This window comes from Lagopus leucura, unplaced genomic scaffold (assembly GCF_019238085.1).
Source record: "Lagopus leucura isolate 7727_CA_CO unplaced genomic scaffold, USGS_WTPT01 Super-Scaffold_100001, whole genome shotgun sequence".
In the NCBI taxonomy this organism is placed as follows: domain Eukaryota; kingdom Metazoa; phylum Chordata; class Aves; order Galliformes; family Phasianidae; genus Lagopus; species Lagopus leucura.
Window position 1 is genome coordinate 90,322,742 of NW_024962262.1, and position 23,856 is coordinate 90,346,597.

A 23,856-nucleotide genomic window follows, 5' to 3' on the forward strand; every position below is an offset into this window, starting at 1 on the left:
TTCTAAGTAAGGAGAAGAAGGAGAAGTACGGAGAAGAAACAAATGCCCTTAAATACATGCTTTTGTAATGCAGGTAGGTTTGGCTCAGTTTTACAAAAAATGTAAACTCCAAAGTACAAATGCAGTTTTGACCATATCTGGGGATTAGAATTTCAGAGGCACAACCAAATGAAGGAAACATAGACATCTACATTTTTATTATGCGTTTATTGAAAGAGAAGTGAATGACTTACGCCATTATAGTTATTAAAACCCCTACAGAATATAATTTGAGTATTGTTTAGGTAGGAAGCTTGTCACAAGAATTGTTGTGGGGGTAGCAGTGAGGGGAATGCCCAAAACCACAGCAAGGATGAAGCAGCAGTATCCCTGTTAGGCACAGGAAGCACACTGTGTGAAAATTTCAGTAGTAGCTCACTCTCACATTTTCCCAAAGATCAGTGACTAAACAAGAACCACACATTTATGTACTTTCGAAAAAAAAAGTGTGGTGTGACTGATATTCAAGTTACCAGCTTCATCTTTTTCACCTTTTTAAAAGCTAAACACTTCCAAATATGCAGCATGATTCTGAGACCTTCTAGAAAACGCAGACAGATTTTTTATTAAATTGAATGCCAGAATTATTAAATATCATAAACAGCTTTGGAATCTTAAAATCAGCTAAATTTGGTTTATAGGTTCATCAACTGATTATCATTTTCAAAGCTAGATTTACTGCTAAGATTGAAACAATGATCTTATGACAGAAGTGTGGCTGTCATTTCCTCCTCCACTTTCACTGAGACCAAGGACCTCTTAATTCCTTTTTCATCTCTTTCAGAGCAGTGCGGTCATATGGGCACAACCCTTCTTCTGGCCAGGAAAAGAGACAAAACAAAAAACATGACATTGAAACTCAGTTCACTGCAGACCAAGGACATCAAGGAAAGCAGCACAAACCCACCACAAGCATGCCAAAATAGAAAGAGCTTGTTCAAGCCACAGATGAGACAATCCACTTGTTATACTTTGCAAACATTAGACTCTACAAGTATTTTCTCAGTGTAAAGAGAAGATAAGAAAGCAGTAAAGACTGAGGAAGGCGTCCAGGTTAATCAGGAGAGTCTCAGAGCTGCAAGATTTTGCTTGTTTTTACTAGAAGACTGGATTCAACAAGACAGACTTCCTAGCAAAACAGAAGTCCTGAAACAGATTGCTTGCAAGCTGCCCCCAGAGAAATGCCACTGTGTGTTTTGTCCAGTCTTGCTCATGTAGTACCTTCTCTCCTCAGGCAGCTCTAGCCTTTCATTTTAGGCAGGTGGATGTGTAGTTTCTGGCACCCACTGAAGCATTGGCCTTCTACGACCCAGGGACCAGTGTCATGCTGGTTTGAAGACTGATACAACACAACACAGTTCCACTACAGTTGCTACCTACCACTTTCTGCATGGGTGCTAAGTGAGCCCTCAAGCTGCTTGGAGGTGGGGAAAAAAAAAAAAAGATAGTCAAGTGTAGGAGACAAACCAGCTTACACTCCAGTGTGCACTACAATTGAGATTTGACTGCCGGTTCCTTTATAAAGGAAATCATTCAGGTTTGGGTAATTTCATCACAGCCTAATGTCAAACAAGGCAATTAATAAATAGCCCTGATATTAACAATTATTAAAGAAGGCAAATATACAGTTTTATCTTAATCAGTTACATGCACAAATACGTATTCACAGCCTTTAATGATAGGAATGGGACTGTATTCTAAATTCCTGACATTTTGCTGATGAACTGATAGCTTGTGAGGCCTTTATTAGGAACTTTAAAAAAAGCATATTTCACAATGCATTTTTACACGCAGTTCTATTTAGTTTAATTAACTAAAATTCAATATTTATTTCCTCTTATTTACTATATTCCAATAAACTAATGACACTTCCATTTTTTAATTTTTTTTTTTTTACTTTTTTTTTTTTTCCATCATAACTGTTCTGGGTAAGTATTTGGTGATTTTAGGAAAAGCACAGGAGAGGACAGCCCAGAAAGGAACAGCCATGAAGTGGAAGCAAAATTAACCCACAAATTCATCTAGAATCTGTATACTATACATGATCATATTATTTATAGCTTGAAAAAAACAAAGGAATTACTCATGTTTAGAATCCTGTAACATCAGTAAGGGAATATATGTGAGTATATATGGGATGTGAGCATAAGTATCCATGTATGCCTATGCAAAGGTAGACAGCAAAAGAGATGCACATACATCTCAAAGGTGGAAGGAGGGAAAATCTGATAAAAACAGTTTGGCTGGACTTTTTTTTTTTTCCAGATACAAATTTAATTTGTAAGGGAACCCTGTTTCTGCTGGTAGGGAATAAGACATATGAATCTATAAGGAACCTGAAGTTATTTGAAGCTGGTCTGAATCCAAACAGTTACCCCTAGGGAATGACAAATGATCATTTCTGCATTAAGATAGTGCTTTCTTTCACAGTAAAACAGCCAGCAGCATTTTCACGTATATGATAACATAGGAAGCAGCTTCTGTAATGGAGATGACCTGCATTTTCTCCACGGCACATCAGTTTGCATTCTGACGAATCCAGTCATAAAGTGCCGTCACCTTAGTGTATACACCAGGACGATTGCGTCGGGCACATCCTTCACCCCAGCTCACAATGCCAGCAAGGTACCATCTGTCTCCCTTTCCTGTGCAGGCCAAGGGACCTCCAGAATCTCCCTGAAACAAAGGGAGTTTATCCATTAGCATTCGCGCACAGAGTATTGTAAAATGTTGAATTTATTCAATTTGTTTTAACTTACAGAATTAGCACACTACGCGACAATGCAAAGGCAAGAGGAAGAAAAATTACTCCCCGCTGGTGTCCTGTTACTACAGGATTTATAAAGCAACTCTTTGTAAGCTGAACGGGCAGAAGAAAAGACAGGGATGGAAAGAGGGAACTCTACTACCACTAACCATAATCTGTTCTCAGACTGAAAACAGAACTTTTATGATGTTAAACAGGAATAGAAGGATACTAAGAATAGTGTGGTTAGGTATTAGCAGCTTCATTTTCAAGTCTGCAGCCCATTTGTAGAGTGAGGGAAAGGAACAAAGACTCTAAGGGATATGCAGGTAAGAGCTGGCTTCTCAAAGGGAACATTCTGGTTTGCATAACATAGAAAATTAAAGATTCCAGTTTAGTTCAGTGCACAAGGTCACAACACATTTGAACTTAAAAATGCTTTGTGACCTTCACTGCACGCCTTCAGTAAACAGATAGTTCACAGAACTCCAAACAGTTTATTAATACAGCTGATATCTTCAGACTCTCCTAATGTATACAAGGCAGTTAACAGCCTCCAAATTGAGCCAGAACAGTTAACCCTCTCTAAGGGTGCTGATATACCGGCAATTTGGATTATCAAAGAGGCTGATCTAGAGGCCACTTGAGAAAGGAGTCTATATATTCTAACCAGTTATACAGCTGCTTGTGAAAGACAGGAGGAGCTGTGTGAAGGTAGAAAGAGGAAGGGTCCTGGAAAGAGGAACCATGTAAAACCAAAGAACACCCAACACTGATAAGATAACTAAGCCAGAAAGAATATACACTATTTCTCATGGTAACTATCACATCAGCTAAAGATGAAAGCTGTTTGGAAAATTCAGATGAACTGTGAATGGACTACACAGGTTATAATGACCATGAAGAAATAAAAGAAATCAGAATGCCAACAAGGCTTGAATTGTAATACAATGGTTTTCAGGGTCCTCTAGGAATTTCCTGAACTTCAATGTCATTCATCTCTAGCACTGCACAGGAAACATGCTTGAGACAGAAGAAAAAGAAATAATAAATCTGTTACAGACGAAGAAGTTAAAGACCCAGAGAGCCAGCACACTGGGACACAACATAGCATATTGTATTTGAAACTGGATTAAACAGTACAGTCTATAGCAAATTCAGTTAAAATACCCATCTAAAAATCTAAGGGCACATTTTATGCAACACATATTTTGGAGGAACTTTAAGCCTTAGGTGCATTATAACATGTTTAAACAAAACAATTCTAAGGTTTAAGATTATACGTAAACAGAACATTAAGTCAACAAAAATAATGCTTCACTGAATAAGAACCTGAAGACTGCAAGAGGATCCTGCAACAGTCCATTGTGTATAAAGAAGTTTGACCCATTAAGAGTTACATACTGTAAAAAATAACCTATTGCATTAAAACAGTAAACCTCGTATATTATACAAAAGTTCTATCAAATTACTACTGTCCAAGTTCAGTAACATGTTTTTCTCCTTTTACTAAGAATCTGGAAAATTGACTGTGTTTGTAATTCAGAAAGCAGATATTCGTCATAGTAAAATTAAATACTGATAAATAGCACAAGTAATCTAACAACTAGGAAGGAAAAAGAAGAGTTAAGATGGTTGCAGTATGTCCAAAGGACAGTTTCTGATTGTGTGCACAGATAAACTAGGTCGTATAACTCATGATACCATGATGTAATCAAAACTCATTATACACATGAATAAACACATGAAACAAAGAGGCAGCACTTCACTTGCATTTACCAAATTCACCTTTTGCATTATGTGTTTGTTTGCAAGTGTTAACAGTGTATTTCTCAGACTGCTACAATCCCAACACCCAGATATCAAAAAAGGAAAAAAAAAAACAAATAGCAAAGAAGTACAGGTAGACTTAGCTTCATTCCCTTTATCCTTACGCTGCTGCTTTATAACTATATAACAAAATTAATTGTCAGAGAAGAATTGTTTTCAATACATTTTACTCCTTGTCTTGTGAAGTTGTATTTCTCAAGAGTTTCAGATATTATTTCTGCTTATTTTCCTTTCTTATTTTGAAGATCTTTAATTGTCATGTTAAGTTAATCATAAATTCAGGACACCTCACTCTCCTACTACTAAGGAGTGGGAAAAAAGCAACAAGAATACTACCTCAAACTCTGAAGTTTTCTAATGAAAGTTAACACTTCTTTTCGGTTTCTTAACAAGCCCCAGATTACCTGGCATGCATCAATGCCACCATTAAGATTCCCAGCACAGAGCATGCGTGATGTGATGAGATCATCATACAGCTTGCTGCAAACACTTTGATTAATTATTCTCACTCTAGCTTCCTGCAGTGTTCTGGCAAAATGGCCTAGAAAAAAGCAAATGTTGCAGAGATGACAGTAGTACAGATTTCTACAATGGAAGTCACTTGCCAAACCAAAGAAGAATTGCTCCAAACTCAAACTCTACCCAAGTGATAGTTGAAGAGTAGTTCTCCTCTCTTTAATTGTGGCCTGCCCTCAGCTTTTGAACACTGCTGTCTACACAGACGTTTTTAGACAAAGTAGTCCACATGCACCACCAGTATTCCCTTCCCATTTCCTCAGTCTTTATTCTTATGAAATTTTTCTGCCAGATAGCAGTAAAAAGTCATTAAGTTATAAAAAATACAACATACCACTGAATGTAACTAGTTTTGAATGCCATTTTAAGTTGTGCTCAAAGCTTTTTGTTGTTATTTACACTATGGTTGTCTTTAAATGTTGTGTATAGCCTAGCCAAGAAAATTCCTGTGTTGTTTCCCATCCTTTCACTTATAGATAAGGAGCTAAGGAATGAAAGTGGAAGCAAAAGGAGACTGAAATTCAAGCATGTAAGTCACAAGACATACTAGGAACTTGAGTCCATACTAAAGCATTGGCATAAGGTGCTGCTGTGAACTACATATCCTCAGTCATGCTTTGGCCCGATAGTGAGCATAACCTTTTCAATATCTGGATGAACAGAAGTTTGCTTACTCATCAGGCTCTTTGGGTGAGTTGGGAATGAAATAGGGAAGACAAAAACATGTTGTTTTCCACATACGTTTAGATTGATTTTAAGCATTACCTAAATTATTTTGATAAAAGATAGTATAAGAAGACATCATTAAAAAAAAAAACATTTGCAACTTATTAGGCTATTAAGCGGTTATCTTAGACTTATTTACTTATTTATTATTTTTTGCATGTTAGGAAAGCCAACACTACCACAGCAGATGGCTTCTGATCAAACGTGAAGGATTTGATCTCAGCACAACAGTGGAGATTAATGCAATGCTGAGGAGCTGTCTACATTCATGTCTCAAAGCTGGCTCCCATGCGACAGTGCCAAGATCCTACAGGTTCCTCTGTGGCTCTAATTCTGCTTGCTTTTCTTCCTGCCTCCTCACTGCAGCACGCTGCTCTGATCTGCAGTCAGCACTCCTCCAGGGACAAACATGAGTTTACCTTTGGTTAAGGCAGACAAAACCAAAAGACACCATATTCTTGCAGTTATTTCAGGGGCTCCATATTCTTAACCACAGCCTTAGAGACAAAGTCTTTCTCCTCTGTATTTCCAAGTTCCTGTTTTCTTGACTAGAATGCAGATTGTTATCTATTCACTGGATAAATGAAACTGTGAAGATGAAATGGGCTTGCTTTTCATAAATGTAATGCATTTGTTTTTCAGTGACCTGTGACATCATCTCTGACCCCCATACACAGTATGTGTATTGATACTTACTGCCCACTACAAGTATATTCAGAATTTACAGCCTCGCTATAAGATATTTTCAAGTTTTTTTTATAGAACTATTATTTAAATCAGAAGTATTTTCTCTGAAGACTATAAATATTTCATTGTTAATGTTTAAAATTAAGCCAAACTTGCAAGAAGTACATCCAGGAAATGAACATACTATTTTCTTTTTTGGCTCCCCAGCCAGTTACATAGCAGACAGTTCCATAAAGAAATACTCTAGAGCTGCTTGGTAAACAAATGGGCTGTACCAGCTCGCTGAAGAATACAGGTGTCTCCAGTTCCAACAGGGCTATGTCATAATCTGAGATAGATTGGTCATACTGTGGGTGGACAATAATCCTTTTGATTGCTCTCATAGCTACATGATTGCTCTTTTCATTAACAGTGCGTAAGCCCATATATGCTCTCCACCTTGATGGAACAGAGTATCTGTAAAGAGAATGTTTTTAGAACAACCCATTGCAAAGCAATGCAGTTTCAGTTCATTCCATTTTATGAACGGCATGGTATTTGATGAGATTCATCAAAACAAAATGAATGGGGTAGAACCATAGGTAGAACCATAAACACTTATGAAAATAGATGTTCTATAGTCTCTGCCCCCTAGAACAATAAATAATGGTTTGAATTACCATCTTGAAATTATAATGTCTTAAAGCTATAAGATCAGTTCCTGGAAAAGCACATTTTTCAGTCATCTTTACAGTAAGCAAAGCATCCTGTGTATTCTGCAATACTTTCAAAGCTGACTCTTTTATTCAAGTATGATGAAAACACAATGACATATGCTATGCTGTGGTAAATCATGCAGTTTTTCTTTGTAGTGCAGTGGACTGTATCATTTTCTTTTGGTACAGAGATCAGCCCCAACTGACCCACCAGAAATCTGTTGCATAAATAGATGGACAGGTAGGCTATCGGTCCTAATGCTGCCCATAGGCAATGACCAAAGCAGAACCAGACCGAGCTATTGGCAGTGGGTTTCTCAGAGCTCTGTTATCATCACATTTATACTTTCAACAACACTTGTCTCGGGTAAAAGTCAGTATTGCTATTGACATTCTTGCACCAGGAAACAGGCCAAAGTCAACTGTTCTGACATACAAGCCTCAAAAGCACATATTCTTCTTCTCATACTAGCAGTGGTTCTTCAGGGTCTTGGTCAAAATTCTATTAAATAACACGTCTGTTTTAATTATAAAATTACTTCATGCAGATTAGATAATTAAACTCAAAAGTGGCTATTTAGCTACAGCAATAACCTATTGCTGCATGTCACCACAGTTTTCAAACGTTTATTGTCTAAAGCACATCATCAAAACTCTAATCAGTACACAAATGAACAGCTGTTCTGAGAATTCTCTGACTGTAATTACATCAATTGATAATGGAGTAAAACTCTCAGGCCTCAGATTAGAATTCAGGTCAAATCAAGATGCACCAGAGCATACAGAACTGAAAAAAATCCTCATACACATACACATTTCTGTGTATGAAAAGAGAGGTCACCTACTCAGGTAAGAATATAACTGGGATATATATACAGCTCAGGGAAATTCTCTGAAAAAACTTCTCTGTGCTGAATAAAAGCTAGATTTACATCTCAGACGCAAGCAGTGCACTGCAATATTTATCTCTGCAGTATTTACAGCCTTTACTCAGTGTGGCCTCTTTCCCTAGGGCATTAATGCATTTTCCACAATTGTATGCAACACTGTGGGTGATAGTGGGGGTCATTAAAATGGTTAGCACGAAGGCAATTGTTTTGCCTTGAAAGTGAAGCGCAGAAGTACAAAATGTCACCAATTTGAAAACTAATATGCAGTCATACTACTGGAACTCATGTACACATTGCATCAAGAGCAATGTGCTTGACAAGCAAAAATATGATCTCAGTCTTGTCTGAACATGCGCCGTATGTTGCACAAGTACCAGATTATCTTACAAAAAAGCTATAAAATCTTTATTGTAAATTACATCTAGTGTATTGTCATGCATACAATCTCATTCTCAGCAACTGAATACTTTCAATCACTGAAATGAAAATGTATGGCTTTCTGTTTTACAAAATGTAACCACAGAGCTCTGGAAGTCACAAAGTGCGTTACTAAACTCTCTGCCTTGTCACACATCAGAAGCATGTCTTTTCAATTTACACTAGCTAAAATGAACTCTGGTGAGTTTGACACCTTCCTTAAGTAACCATTTCCTTGGGAGAAAAGGGCCATTACCATTGGGGGGGAAAAAAAAAAAAAAGAAAAAAAGCATTTGTTTTAAATAAAAAATAAAGCAGTGTGTTTTATCAAACAGGATTCACTGGAGATAGAAGCAGAAAAACAACTTCAAATATTTGGGACTTCCAAACTGAGGGTTCATGTACTTATAATGTCACAGTTATACCTGATTCAATTTATCGAAACATGAAGTACTTACTACAGACTTTTGAAAGCAGTACTGCAAAATTGTCAAACTTCAAATTGCTGAAGTCTATGACAGCATAATCTTTCCATACCTTATGGAATCAGAATCCAGAAAGCAATGGGCAGCAGATACAAGCCACCTCTTGGAAATAACAGATGCACCACAGACGTGGCCATGTGCTTCTATTTGTAAACTTGCTTGCCAAGGCCATTTTCCAGATTGTGCATCTTCACCTCCAACAATCCTGTTTTTCTTAAACTGGTGTCTTCCACAAGCTAATAGAAATAAAAGAAAAAAGTAGTAAAAGAAAACACAAGGTCATTTTATTTGGTTATGCTTAACACAAACTAACATTTACTTACAGACCACAAGGCCATCGGGGGGGAGGGGGAAGAAGTATTTTCTTACAATTGGAAAAAATGATACAGGTACTTGCCCATTTTCACTCAATGGATGGGTAAGGAATAAACCACACATTGCTTATCCTCCCTTACAGATTCCCTAAGAGGCTAGTAACCCAAAAAAACATTTAAACACAATCCTAAACTGGGCTGTTTTCAACAGTTTACTGGAATAAGATCTTATTGTTTCCCTACTTATATACACTGCTCCATGAGTCTTTGAATTTACTTCAGATGGAACAAGCAACAAGATCTACCAGTTTAACAACCTGGAAACACTCATTGCTTGAAATAAATAATCACAGACAATAGATCAGTAAGTTTAAAATGAGTACAAGCATTTAAGATGTCCGTTTTCATGCAAAAGTTACCAGGAATTTTTTTAAAACTCACATCTGATGTTATCAACTTTTAATATAGTAATACTTGACAATGGCACCAATTCCTAACTCCGCTTGTGATGTCTTTAGCTAATTTTCAAATAACTGTTACCACACCACAGTTCATTTCATCTGATCCATCTGTGCAGTCTCTTTTCCCATCACACTCAGGATTTGGTTTCAGCAAGCATTTTCCATTCAGACATTTGTAAGTATAAGGCAAGCAACTTTTGTAGGCTGAAATGAGAGAGAAGACAGTGTCACATACTCTTCTGTTTCAAGTGTTGTTCAAAGCCACACATTCCAATCTGTCTGAAGTCATAGTCTGTGCTAGTGTAAACAGTTCACTCTGTGGAAAAGGATTAATAATCACACTTATTTAAATCTCAGTCATCCCTGAAGAAAGACACCACAGCCTTCAGCTGCACTCTGATTTCAACTCTAGAGTGAGTAAACTAGGCTTGTCAGATCTATCGTTTTACCAATACTAGAAATATTCTCATTACAAATCACCCATTTACAGAGCAGATATTACTCAGAAATCATCTTTTTGTTTTTAAGTTCAGCAATCTCCAATAGATTTTTTGTTAATAACTATCATAGTTTGCTATATAGAAATTCTGATCTATCCACTGCTATCATGCCTGTGGTGGAGGGTTTGGAGCTTGATAATACTTGAAGTCCCTTCCAACCCAACCCATTCTAGGACTCTATAGTTCTATGACACTATAATTATCAATTGTTTACAGTGATCTTGAAATAGCAGTAAGGATTTTTCCAGCAAACAAGGACATTCTGCTGGCTACATCAAGGACCTAAGATTCAAAGCAAGGCAAACATTATAGTGGCAAAATGCAAGGAGACATTAGCAGTACCAGCACTGTCCGTAATGGTGTTGTAAAGACATGTACGTGCTAAAAGGACAAAAGTCCCAGAACTGTAATGTTTTTGTCCCTTACATTATTTGGTACTGATCAGGCAGCATTTGAGGAGAATTTGCTATTTTAACAGAAACGCACAGCAAGACACAGATCTTCCAAATAAAATCACTGTTATCCTTGATTTTACTTTATTAATTTCAGCTCTAGACTCTCCCATAAACTAGTTACACTATGCATGTTATGTTTTTACTACTACAAAACTTGTACTTGGTGCTGAGAAAGAGTACATAGGAATACTAAATTCAGTAAATAATTCAGAAGCATTTCCGCTCACTTTATATAGGTGATGGGAAACAGGATGACTACCAAAATAGGTCCACATTTTGGAATTGAATTCAAAGTTCTTTTGCAAATTAGATTGTATTAAGCAGATTTCTCATATAACGGTACTGTCATTACTTTTAGTCACTGAGATTATAGGCCTAAGGACATCTCTTAAGGTTCATTTTTAATCCCGGTAAATCCTTGTGGTTACGCCTTATGTTGGACTTGCACAGGAATCAGTAGGAGAAGAAAGGTTAAAATACAGCAGGTCCTTATTGGGAGACTGAGCATATTGTTTATCTTAAGCAGTGACAACCAGTCGTGACAGCAGCATGAATCATTCCTGCTGCAAAACAGAGCGGGGAATACTTAGCAGCTAAGTTGTGGCAGAAAGTAGTTAAAGATGCACTCATTTGTTAAGTTCAGGAAGTAGCATCTTGATTTTGTGTACTTAATTGGATTACTAACAGGCATTTGGAGATGACATTAACCTTCTTTCCTCTTCACCAACCCTCTCTCTATGGATAGGCAAATCTAAAGATTTTATGTAAATGTATACTGTATGCTTAGTCAAACAAGTTGAACTCACAGAAAAAAATGGAAGAAACAACCCTCTAACAAGTCTGGAGGTTTTTTTTTTTTTTGTGTGTGTGTGTGTGTGAGGGGGGATATTGTGTGTGCCTACCAGTACAAATAGAAATGGCTGCTTAAAGCCATTTTGAGGAAGTTAATGGACATTGACTACAAAAGTACTTCTTGAAGAGAAAAAAACAACACCTTGGTTTGGATTCTCACATACAGAACATTCAACTGTATTTCTAATCTGCATGTTTACTGGAAGATTCACAAATTGAATGAGAAAGTTTTCCACTAAAAATTAAATTGAGCGCATCTCCGCTTCTGCCTTCCACCATCTCTTGGAAAACAGTAAAAAAATATATACTTACAACAGTTGTTTTCACTGCTGTCCTCCCTGCAGCTATCATCACCTTCACAGGTCTTATGCTGATGCTTACATTTTCCATCATCACAGTTCAACTGCTCTGGAGTACAACCTGAAGCAGAAAGGTCTGTAAATGCTTATCCAAATATCTAGTTAGTGGCCATGTGTTATCTTCACTTGCTACAGGTCAGCTTGATGTTAGTTGCCATTTCTATCAGACTATCTTCTTGTTAGCTTCTAGTAAGGAAAAGATTCACTGTACTAATTTATACTCTGCTCCCTGAACCTGGATTACCTTCTGGTTGCTCTTTCCAGTATCACTTTATTGTTTCCCATCTTCTTTTACATGCACTGTCACACTCCAGCCAAGGCCTTCCCACAGACTCTTCTCCAGACTTCTCAAACATCATCACTCATATACTTTATGCAAGCTTAAAGATAGATATCTTACAATTTTTAACAGTTAATCTCTAAACTCCCTAAAATAATCTGATTACAGGTGCACACAAATAATTGCCCTACCACTATCTAATTCATCACTACCATCTGAAAAGCCTTTCCACTAGTCAGACAGACTACTTAAGGAACGTATGCTATATCTGTGCATCCAAACTGCTGAGGACAAGCTAGAAAAATCATAGAATCATATAGCGGGTTGGGTTGGAAGAGACCGACCTATAGATTATCCAGTCCCACCACCCTGCCATAGGCAGGGTTACATTCCACCAGATTAGGCTGCCCAGGGCTCCATCCAACCTGGCCTTGATCCCCTCCATGGATGGAACATCCACAGCTTCTCTAAGCAGCCTGTGCCACAGCCTCACCACTGAGTGAAAAATTTCTCCTAACATCTAAGTCACACTTTTTAATTTAAAACCACTTCTCCTTGTCCTATCACTGCCATGTAAAAAGTTGGTCTAATTGCTGCTTATAAAATCCCTTTAGGTACTGCAATTAGGTCATCCTGGAGCCTTTTCTACAGACTGAACAAACTCAGCTCCCTCAACCTTTCTTCATAAGCGAGGTGACTCCAAACCTCTGGTCATCTTTGTGGCTCTCCTCTGGACCTGCTTCAACAGCTGTACATCTTTCCTGTGTAATATTCCAGATGGGTCTCAGAAGGGCAGAGTAGAAGGGAGCAATCCTCTCCCTCTCTCTGCTGGCTACCTTTCTCTTTTGATGCAGCCCAGGATACTGTTGGCATTTTGGGCTGTAAGCACGTCATTCTTCCTTAGATCAGGTCAACTTTAGTTTTTGCTCCTCTAGCACTGGAGGTAAATTAACAGTTAGACAAGGCTGAAGGGCCAAACTAATTTGTCCCACATTTATGTAGTCAGTTCCAATTTGGAGTTATTTTCTTCTTTTTATTGCCTTGATAGGAGGAAAAGACACTACTCAGCCAGTACTAGTAGCTCAAAGTAGGAATTCCTCTGTAAGAAAAGAATCTCTGATACATAAATACTTTTAAGTCACCAATTAAAAGAACTACACTCAGTCAAGTAAGCTGAGGATCTGAAGTTTCACAGTGTGATCTTTTGAAGTCATGGAGAACTTCTACTCCCTAGAATTTCATTAGCAAAAGGAAGTTAGCCTGTTCAGAAACAAAAAGAGAATATTTCTGGAAATAAGTAAAAGCTTCTAAAACCAACATTCCCCTAATATCTCAGATATATTTGTTCAGTTAATGTTAACATAACACACAATAGCATTTCAAATATTACTCTCAAAAATAAGCAAAAAGGCAAGTTGATTTGTAAATATGTTGTCTGTCAAAAATGGTTTCTGTAAGCTCCTTTTAAAGTGCATGTGTATTCACTTACTATCTGTGTTACTGAAGGCTCTATATTCAATATAAAATCCTCTATGGGTGACTAGTTCATCAGAATGGAAGTTGATAGCAACAGAATAGCCATATTCTCTGCTTCTGCCATTTTCTGAAATATCTTTACAGTATCTGGCAAGACAAAAATCAAAGGAGTCCATTTCCAACCAAACTAAGCATTACCACCTAGCTGCTTTTCCTATTATTAAAGGGTACAAATGCCAGAAAGCTTTAAAGCAATGCAATAAAAGACAAGGTTTTTTTTGGTTTTTTTTTTGTTTTTTTTTTGTTTTTTTTTTTAATTTTTTTAAGTGTTTTTCAGCCCAACAGAAGTATTAGAAAGCATATTAACAAATACCTTCCATTTCACTCCACCATATCCACAACTTTTCTGGGAAAGCAAGATAATCATTGTCAGAGTCTGCTTTATAAATACCAACCACTTCTCAGCATGCTTGACTTTAGATTCCCCATTTGAGTCTGCAAACTCAAAAGACTACATATCTAGTAAGAAAATCATTTAACCAAAACCAACATCTATTACCATATCAATGCAATTCATTTCCAAGAGACAGATCGCTCTGAATGCTTTTTTTTTTTCCCCCTGAAGAAACATTTTTATTTGCATTATTTGCTGAAAACAGTTACAACCATTAAAGAGTAACTGGCATAGGAAGTGAAATTTCAAATTATGCAAGCTCAACACCCATGTTGAGATCATAGCCAGGAATACTCAGATCCATTGCAGCTGCATAAAATCCTTCAGTTTTCATCATTGCTCTCAAAAGAAACAATAACGTAAATATTTATCGCTGTGGAAGATGTATGCTTAAATTAACAATAATAATAATGACAAATGTTTAGTACTAAAGCAGGAGTAAGTACTATTCTGCTGAAATTCAGTGGAAACAAGTCTGGTGAGACCTTTTTCTTTAGTATGACTTGTAGAACAATAAAGTACAAAATAGCATGTCAGAAAATAGTATATTAACTTACCTAACTCCATCAATTTCTAACCAGTCTTTATCACATTTACTGGACCCTGGAGACTTCTCTTGAATTTGTATTGCGAGGATTTTTAATGAGAGCTTGTAGGCAGGTGAGGGTGCCTTAAAAAAAAAAAAAAAAAGATAAGTAAACACAACCACAAAATAAAAAAGTCTGCTGCTGAGATAGTATATAAATCATGCTTTACTTATAAACAGATTGAAAATATGATTTTCATTTTTTATGATTCACAGCAGGACCTTTGAATAAACAAAATTTTTCTACCTTGAACATGTATAGAAACATTTTCAGCCCCACCTTTGGCCAGACTGTGCTAGATAAGAAACATAAGCTTTTCTGCAGCAAGCAGGAAACATTATATCTGATGCTCACAATATGTTTCTCACCACATGTTCCTGGAAGGTCAAATAAAAAAATTTAAGAAGGTTCTGATGCAGAGCTCAAGGAAATAGCGTAATGTGCACTGTTTGAGACATGAGTTACATGAACTTCTTTTGTCTCTCTGTTATAGAAATAAAGCCGGGGACTATGAATAGTTTGCTCCAGCTGCTAGGAATTGTCATCTTGTCCACCACTTTATTTCAGTCATGTGCAAACACTCAGTCTTTTGGAAATCCTTCTCTTCCACAGCTTGCACTTGTACATAAGAAGAAGAAAACAAGGTGCCTGAGAAGTCAGGTGCAGTGGTCTTATTATGTTTTCCCTTCATTTCACCAACATCAAAAAGACATTACTCCCAGTTTTATGTCTATATCACATAAAGCAAAGTCACCACAACTCAGAATACTTCCCAGAACTTACTCGGATGATCCAGCTGCAGTCAATGTTTGGTGGGTAGTAACTTGGGTAGTAAGGGGAACTCAGACTTCCATTCCAGGAAATATAATGACCACCACACACTGGAGGAGAATTGTAACAGGAAGAAACACAGTTATCTCAGCCGGGTTAAAGTGAGGAGCCTACTTCTCCTGCTGGGATACTTCTCTATGCGCAGAGTTAGAATAATGGGTTGTGAACTAATTAAACTCAGTTTTATCCTGGATTAACAGAGAATCACTCTTTATTTCTCTTTAAAAAATAAATTAAAAAAAAATCACATTGCAGTTGAAACTAAATATGGAATACCTCTGATGGAAGTTTGTTTGTTTTTTAATTTAAAAATTTTCTTAGACATGAAATGGAAAAAACAATGAAATGTGGAGAGCAGGGAATAATCCTATTACTTATAATTTACCTCTGGCCTTCCTGTGAACATTTTCAGCAGTTAGAAAGCATTCAGTCCTCTGAAATGATACCTCTGACTAATTTCACGTAAACCAAAATTTTGAATGTATTGGTTCTGAGGCTGAAAACATGCATCACTTTTGAACTGCATCTATGAGGTTTTAGTTTCTCTCTTAGATGCCCATCCCCTATAGTTATTGCCTTTCTTTAAGTATGCTGTGAATAATAATAATAAACTAACACAGATTTGAAAATAGCATAATCCTGGAAAGGGACATGGGGTTCTGGGTGATGGAAAGTTGAACGCAAGGCAGCAGCATGCCCTGGCAGCTTACGTCACACATTTGTTTAATGTTAGTCACTTACTGATTTTAGGGATTGCTTGAAAGTGAGCTTTTAGTATATTCCTTTCTTCTCTGCGGTCCAGTGAGATGGTAAGTAACATGACATTACTAGAAGAAGTTAAACGTATAACTGGAGGAGCCCAGGCTCCAGAGCCGCACCACCTGAAATATTCGAAAGATTGCATAGAAGAAAAACTTCTGACATTCCAATCACCTTTTTTGAGTAACTGGGCAGAAATGACACTGATCCAACCAGCTGTTTCAGGAGTACTTCCCCAACTACTATTTTTCCTTAACTGTTCCACCTCACTGATACTACATGAGATGCAAAGTCCCTGCATCATTGCTGAGCAACTTAGGCAAGAATATCTGTGATGATCATTCTAACAGGTGTGCTGGACTTTCCAGACCTGTAGAAATATCAGAAAGGCAGTGCCAGATTAGGCTATTTCAATAACAGTTGCAGTACTGAGAAGCAATGGGCAGTGATGAAAAAGCCAGAAAGTGCTCAGCTCAGCAGTGTCGCATAGCATCTATGCAACAGATAATGAGCCTTTTAGCATTCAGTTTGATTTCACATCCCAAGAGACATAGAGCTCCATCTGTGGCGGTTCTTTTTATTCTTTAATTTGAAATAATTATGAGTTCATTTATATCCTGAAGCCTGAGTACTTAATGTTCCTTGTAACATGAGTTGCTATTTCATGCATCTCTTAATTAACTATTTATTGTATTTTTAAATCTACAGTGTATTTAGTATTTCTTTTCATTAATTTACAATTCTATGTGTGTGAAAAATTTCAAGTAGAAAACTAACAGGCATAAGAAAAAAGGCACATTTGCTACTTTGGCAATAGAAGTAATCAAGAAAATTGGTTTGTTTGTAGATATCGTAAGAGCATTCAATGCCATTTTAGTCGCAGCATTCTTTTCTCTGCTGTTCAAATCAAATTCTTTGATAGACAGACATCAATACACATACATATTCTTGATATTTTACTTATGACTTACTGCATCAGTGTTTTCTAAACATGTTGCGTCATATACTTGTGGATTTTGCTAGCTTCCTGTGCTTTCATGCACATGGTTGACTATCCATTTCTGGATCATAATAGACTGAGCCACTGCACAACAGAGAAATAGTTCAGGAAATAACCCATAGTCAGCAGTAGAGCGTATGCAGCCCAGCATCAGGTGTGGGATTCTCCACACTATGCTACCTATGTGCAGTGCTGTTGATTTGGAGACAATAAAAGTTTGATTAATTACAGAAGGAATTAGTCTGTATAAATCTGGCCTTCTGACAATCTACCAACAATGATGAGGTCTATTGTCTTGTTGCTTAAGAACAGAGACCAAAGTCCGTCAAAAGAGCTGAAGAGGACTATCTCCTGATTTCAAGAAACTGAAAGCACAACTAAATAAATACATTTCAGACAGTGCTAACTGAATCTGCATGCTCATCTAACGTCTATTTCTCTACCTAGTAGGTCTGTTATTTTTTGTCAATGAAACCATTCTAAAATTTGTTAGACTATTTTGTTCATGGTAGACAACACGTCCACACGTAAAACTTGACTCTGGAAGATTAGGATTAGTGTGGCTGCTGAAAATTACAGTAACGTTTGATCTCATTTATGCAAGTGGATTTCAAAGAGACTGGGGATGAAGCCTTCCATAGACATAAGCCTCTTATGAACAGAGGTCTAACTGTGAATGAACTACTATAAAATAGGCATTTTCTACAATCAGTAAAATACAACACTCTGTATATTTGTGTCAACAATTTTATGAACTCCCACATAGTAAAAAAAAAAAAAAAAAGATTCATAGTCTAAAATTAAACCCACTGAAATTTATAAACGATTATAGGGTGGATAATATGAAAGACCTTTTTTATCATATACCTTATAGAAGATTTTTAATGAAATTGTATTTGGAATCTCTTATATTTTAGAAGCCTGATTGAGATCAATTTCATACTCAGCAGTTTTGGAGAGCTTCTCTACAGCTCAAGAACCTCTTTGCCCCATACTAACATACCTTGTAATGATCTTGTTCTGCAGAGGAAGAAGAAAATCATATGCAGACAAACGGTGAGATGCACAGCTCTCTGAAGCTACAACATGCAAAGAGGTAACTACCAGTCTCACCACGCAGTTAGGAGGAACTCGCAACCTCCATTGATAAAAAGACTTCTTGGGATTCAGCAGAGTTAGAGTTCTGTTGTTACCTGGCTTTGCATACAGGTCAAAGGATACTGCTATATAAAAGAATCTAGATTAGTGGCTGAAAAACTGAAGTTGAAAAACAAATATTTGGTGAAAAATTCAGAAGTGGTGGCAATAAACACCTACCTGTGTTTCTTGATTATTTTAATCTCCTCCTGACTTATTGTCACAAATCTACCCCTTCCCCTTCGAAGCTGCATCACCTCCTCCTGCTCTGGACAACAAAGCACAGAGCTTCACCATCACCACTAGCTCACTGCACACTCAGCAAGCAGGAGGGGACTTGTCTGCAACAGCTACAATCTCTGCCAGAAACCCACCTCTTCCTTTGCCATTTCTTGACCTACCTTCATGCAATGAGAACACTAAGCACAGGAAGCCAAACTTGAAACATGCATGGTATCGAAAAACTGGGAAGAATCAACTAAAGTTCTGCTGTATTTGAATGATCACTAACTACGAATAAACTAGCCACAAAGAAAACAAAACTGTGTTTAGCTATATGCAGCAGCTTTTTTTTTTAAGATGCCAAGGATGCACAGTTCAATTCAGTTTAGTGCAGAGTTCTCAATTTCAGCCACGCTACTCAGAACATAAAAGCAATAAGCTATTTTCAAGCCAGGGAAGATCTCTAGTTTGCTTTGATTCATAAGCCCCACAAATACAAAGATAACTAAGAAACTGTCATTTTCCTATTACAGGGGTGTTTTTTTTTTCCTGTTGTTTCTTTTTTTTCTCTCCCCAAAAGTAACATGAGTAATATGGGATTGAAGAATAATTACCTGATTTTAACATCACATCGTATTCTGTAGAATCTGAAACTGAAATTTAGTAACCATCAATTACACAAACCCAAGATGAAAACCAGAGAAAGAAAAACAGACAGAATAGATATTAAATGACAGGTACATTGTTACCAAAAAGCTCCATTGTAACAAGATCAAAATCTCCTTCCCCAGAAGTACTGAATATGTGAGGTATTTGTTTACTACTCATTTCTTTTTGTTCCAATGGGATTAACTTTTTAAGAGAGCCAGTAATATCTTGTGGTGCCCAGAATGTATTCCAGTAGTAAGCTCGAAGTCCATACTCTCCTTCACTGTGTATGGGAAAAAGCATCAGTGTTATAAATACACTCTAGGTAATATTTTGAACATGATTTCCATTGCATTTCTGGCTTGCACTGGTTTGCTGGTCAGTTGAACAGCCATGCAAAGAATTACAGCTGAACATGGTGGCATTCAACAACTCTCTCATTCAACAACTGATCTATATATAAATGTCTACACACACACACACTAGAAAAATCAAGGAAAAGCTGTTTAAACATTAACACTCAGACAAAAATCTACTCCTCAAAGAAAATCCTGCAAGTAATTCTATGGAATTAGATGTTTTCATAACTGCTGTATACACTATATGCTTTAAAGATCGTATTCCAGTTCCAGGCACATTTTCCTTGATATATTTTAACTGATGCTTCATACCACACAACAGTATAATTTTATGCTTGTGCTTTGATACAGCATTTCACACAATTCTTGATATAAATGATATGTACAGATACACATATAAAGTATTTTTTCAGTGATTCAAAGAGACAGTCCATCACAATTGTCCTTTTGAAACTGCTGATGGACTGACCTTCCAGTTTTCAGAAACCTGGGACAGTAACAGCCATCTGCTCAAAGTGTTTACATTTCTCGGCAGGAGCTTAAATAGAGTGCCTTGCCCAACATCATGCTTTTAAATTTTCTTTTTGGAAGGTTAAAAAGGAGCTTCATTTGAATAGAGAAAACCAATATAAGCTATGCATAAAAAAAAAAAAAAAACCATGCTGGGATATGACGCCAGTAAACAGAAGTGGAAGAACAGATTACAGAGCAAAGGCACCATTAATCAGGTTTCATTTCTCTCACTAATCTGAGATCACGCTATTATCTTAGTGCTTAGTTCACATTTTTATCTTGTCTTCCATTTCCTGTTATCAAGCGTGTTATCCCAGTATCATAGCACATTATCCCAAAGTAACAAATGTAAAATCTGCCAAAAAGACAAGACTAACACAATTAAAGATCTCATACTTGAACCACATACTGGAAAAGTACCTACCTGAAAGCAGCCACTATGGACTTCAAATAATACTTTCCCAAGGTGGAACACTCATAGGATTCTGCAAGCTGACAGGTAAAAAAAATTGTGAAAGTTACTCTGAAGTGTTATATTTTAGTGTCAATAACGTGTCTTATGTTGGGAAGCATTTATCCTTTTTCTTCCCTTCCGAAACCCCCACGCATGACAGACACTAATCAAACGATTTCAACAAATGTCTCCAACAGGGATCATAAAGATGTACACGTTTCCATTTAAAGTGATCACATTTATAAGAACATTGAAAAAGCTCTTGATAATCAACCATAAAAATAAGCTTTTACCAAACCTGCTTATATTTTGCTATAAGGCTTCACATATTTTAGTTACCTAAAATTTGTGGCAAATTTCTGTCATATAATCTGGATGCAAGCAAAATGTATTGGCTGTGCACTCAGAGACACTCAATTAGCCCTTTTGGGAAATACAAGCTAACAGAGAACTGCTTTGTGTTTAAAGCTTCTGATTGCAAGTAGCAAAGAAACTACTGATCTCAAAAATACGAACACACATCAGCAGTACAAGAAAGCAAGTGCTGCTTAGGGAAGAAAAGCAGAACAAATCAAAATGGCTATGGATTAAATGTGAGCTATAATTAAAAACAAACAAAAGCAGCTCAAAGAGAAAAGACATGGAAAGGAAGAATTTTCAAGTATATAAAAGCAAAACAGAAGAACTCCTTCAAGAACAATTTATCCACAATCGAAAAGACCTCAGAAATGCTGTCTTTGTGGTGAGAGAGAAAGACCCAGCTGTCTAGCTGCATTCCTAAAGCCATACACCTCCAAAAAACATGCTTTAAATTCATTATTTTTGAAAAAATAAATTGTGACTCAAACCAGAGTCTTCTCCACAATCTTAATTTGATTCTGCAATAAATATTATTAAATTACTGCTGTACCTATGTGGGGACTTACATAATTTTGGATTGCTTCCGCTTGCAGAAGGAATTTCTGGGAGCTGGGATCATTGAGATCATTTGTGTAAGTCAGATTAGGAATTTCTACACTTCCACCAATATATATTAAAGAGAAAGCTGGAGCTGAGGGGAAAAAAAAAAAAAAAAAGCATTAAAAAAAATCAGCACATCTAATAACATTACAGAAAAGATTCCAGAACAAGACAATTGCATAAGTATGTATTTGTCTTTAGCATTAGCAAGCATTAGTTCTGAAGAGAAACCTGCACACATGTGCGAGATGCGAGTCCCACTGCTACACCAACAGAAAGGAGAGGACTGAGGTATAGGCTCAGATAAGCATTTCTACCAGTAATGCTTTAATTCTCAAACTTCCTTCTTTTTGCAGGGCTGTCCTAAAGAGAGATGATTTTCATGGCTATAAGTTGAGGTCTGTAAAAAAAAATATATATATAAAAAGTAGGAACTCACTCCGTTTTGGAAAAGTGACTGGAAGGCAGACTGTTAATTCATCAAGGCTACTGGGAAAGATAACAGTTAAATAATGACGGTATTCAGAAGCAGAGACAAAAATTAGGAATAAAATACATGCCTTCTTGTGCAACTATCAACGCTGCTGATTTTTGCGCATTTTGTTGTTTAGCAAAGACTTTAAAGAGAAATGAAATTCAATGGCTGCACACACAGTAAGTGCTTAGCACAGAGCTTTTGGGATTAACCATTCACACAGTTCAGAACCACCGTCCCACCCAGACTGCGCTGGGGAATAACACTTACAGAACGAATAGTGCAGGACTAGCACAACTACTGCAACTGATAAAGAAACTAGAGATAGTATTCCTAGAAGCCATCTTCTCCAGAAACATGGTCTCATCCATTTGAAGAAATAGTACTTCTGATGCAAGCCATTTTGGTAGGATGTGCAGTAGTGAATATACAGATTTTCCTAGAGAAAGACACATAGGGTGGCATCAGTTGGATGACAACACAAAGAGAGCCATTGTATCATTTTTCAGTATATTTGCTCTTTTAGTTTTTATCAGAGATACAAAGTAACAGATTAAGACAATGTGTTTCATAATATGTCACACACAAAACCCATGCATTTCGCTTTTTTGCATTTCAAATGATAAAAGGTCAGGGTGGGAAAGAGAAAAAAATTGCTGTCACTTTAATTAGAAGCAATTACATACGAAGAGCAGAGATCAATACACACCAACAGAGGCCTGCAGGCGTCAGAAGGTGCCAGAGAGACTGCTTACTGTGCTCCTGCTGTAAAGCACAACTGTTGTCTCTTACCTGCCCATCAGCCTGCTCAGGGTGGTATGGATCTGGTATGCTGTACACAGAAACCCGTCTGGAGGGAAAAGCCTGTGTCATGATGCCTTGAGAAACGCCTTCTGAGAAATGTAATAATAAAAATCCTAGATGAACCTCATTCCTTAAACATAAACCAGTAATAGCGTACTGCTCACCAGCTCGCACACCAGGCTTCTCTCATTTCACTTTTGCCATACTGCTGAAAGCTGGAGCCAGCTGATCTGCAATCAAAGAAGGTGGGGAGGAAAAGTCGCCGTCACTGTAACTCTTTGTTTTCCTAACTGCTAGAGTAAGATACAGATCCCATTATTTGAAACAGAAAGGACACACAAGCAATCTATGTGTGAGAAAAATTCCAGATCTAGAATAAATACTGTAATTTCTAAAGAACACCTGATGGGATCCACATAAATCTTTATAAAAGAGAGAAAACAATTCAAAAGATCACCTGAATTTTCCAGTTTTAAGTGTGATAGACTTAAACCTGCACAGCAGAACAAACATAACTGCAAAGCAATTAACGTATTTCCTATTCAGACTTGAAAATGACATCAAGTCAACAAGCCAACAACTTCAGAGAGTTCTGCACATAAAAGGAATGAAGAAAATTGACGATTCACATGGGGAAATTACGCATTACATATGATACCTTCATGTGTATATAGCCAAGAACAAGAACAAAGCTGGATAGAGGGAGCAAAATACAAACAACACAGAAGAGGTCCTAGGAAACTGTACTCCAGAAAACAAAAAATGAAACAACCAAAGTCAAACATAGGTCACATGGTGACTACAGAAGGGATTAACTGGAAAGCAATCGTTACAGGTCAGGAATGCAAAATACAGCTGTAGACAGACTGCTTTGTTAGCATCCTCCTTTTCCTACAAGTCTACCTCCACTGTGTGCACGAACTGC

General features: G+C 37.1%; 1 protein-coding gene across 1 annotated transcript; it reads right to left on the reverse strand.

Annotated features, from left to right (window-relative positions):
- Window positions 1-190: 190 nt before the first annotated feature.
- LOC122177855 (suppressor of tumorigenicity 14 protein-like) lies at window positions 191-23,120 on the reverse strand. Its single transcript, XM_042867619.1, has 17 exons — window positions 22,920-23,120; window positions 22,398-22,566; window positions 21,619-21,743; window positions 20,663-20,730; window positions 19,468-19,649; window positions 19,333-19,371; window positions 18,363-18,582; window positions 16,342-16,481; window positions 15,553-15,650; window positions 14,740-14,852; window positions 13,742-13,875; window positions 11,926-12,033; window positions 9,891-10,010; window positions 9,084-9,267; window positions 6,729-7,000; window positions 5,020-5,156; window positions 191-2,715 (listed from the first exon to the last, which is right to left on the reverse strand). The coding sequence occupies exons 1-17, from the start codon at window positions 22,998-23,000 to the stop codon at window positions 2,557-2,559; spliced, it is 2,349 nt and encodes a 782-aa protein (XP_042723553.1). The 5' UTR covers window positions 23,001-23,120; the 3' UTR covers window positions 191-2,556.
- Between the last annotated feature and the right edge of the window lie 736 nt (window positions 23,121-23,856).

Coding starts and splice junctions, on each gene's coding strand:
- LOC122177855 (XM_042867619.1), bottom strand. CDS start 23,000: ATGACACAGGCTTTTCCCTCCAGACGGGTTTCTGTGTACAGCATACCA. Junction 10,011..11,925: donor CAGCAGTGAAAACAACTGTT/GTAAGTATATAT, acceptor CTCTCATTTCAG/CCTACAAAAGTTGCTTGCCT. Junction 9,268..9,890: donor ATCAGATGAAATGAACTGTG/GTGTGGTAACAG, acceptor TATTTCTATTAG/CTTGTGGAAGACACCAGTTT.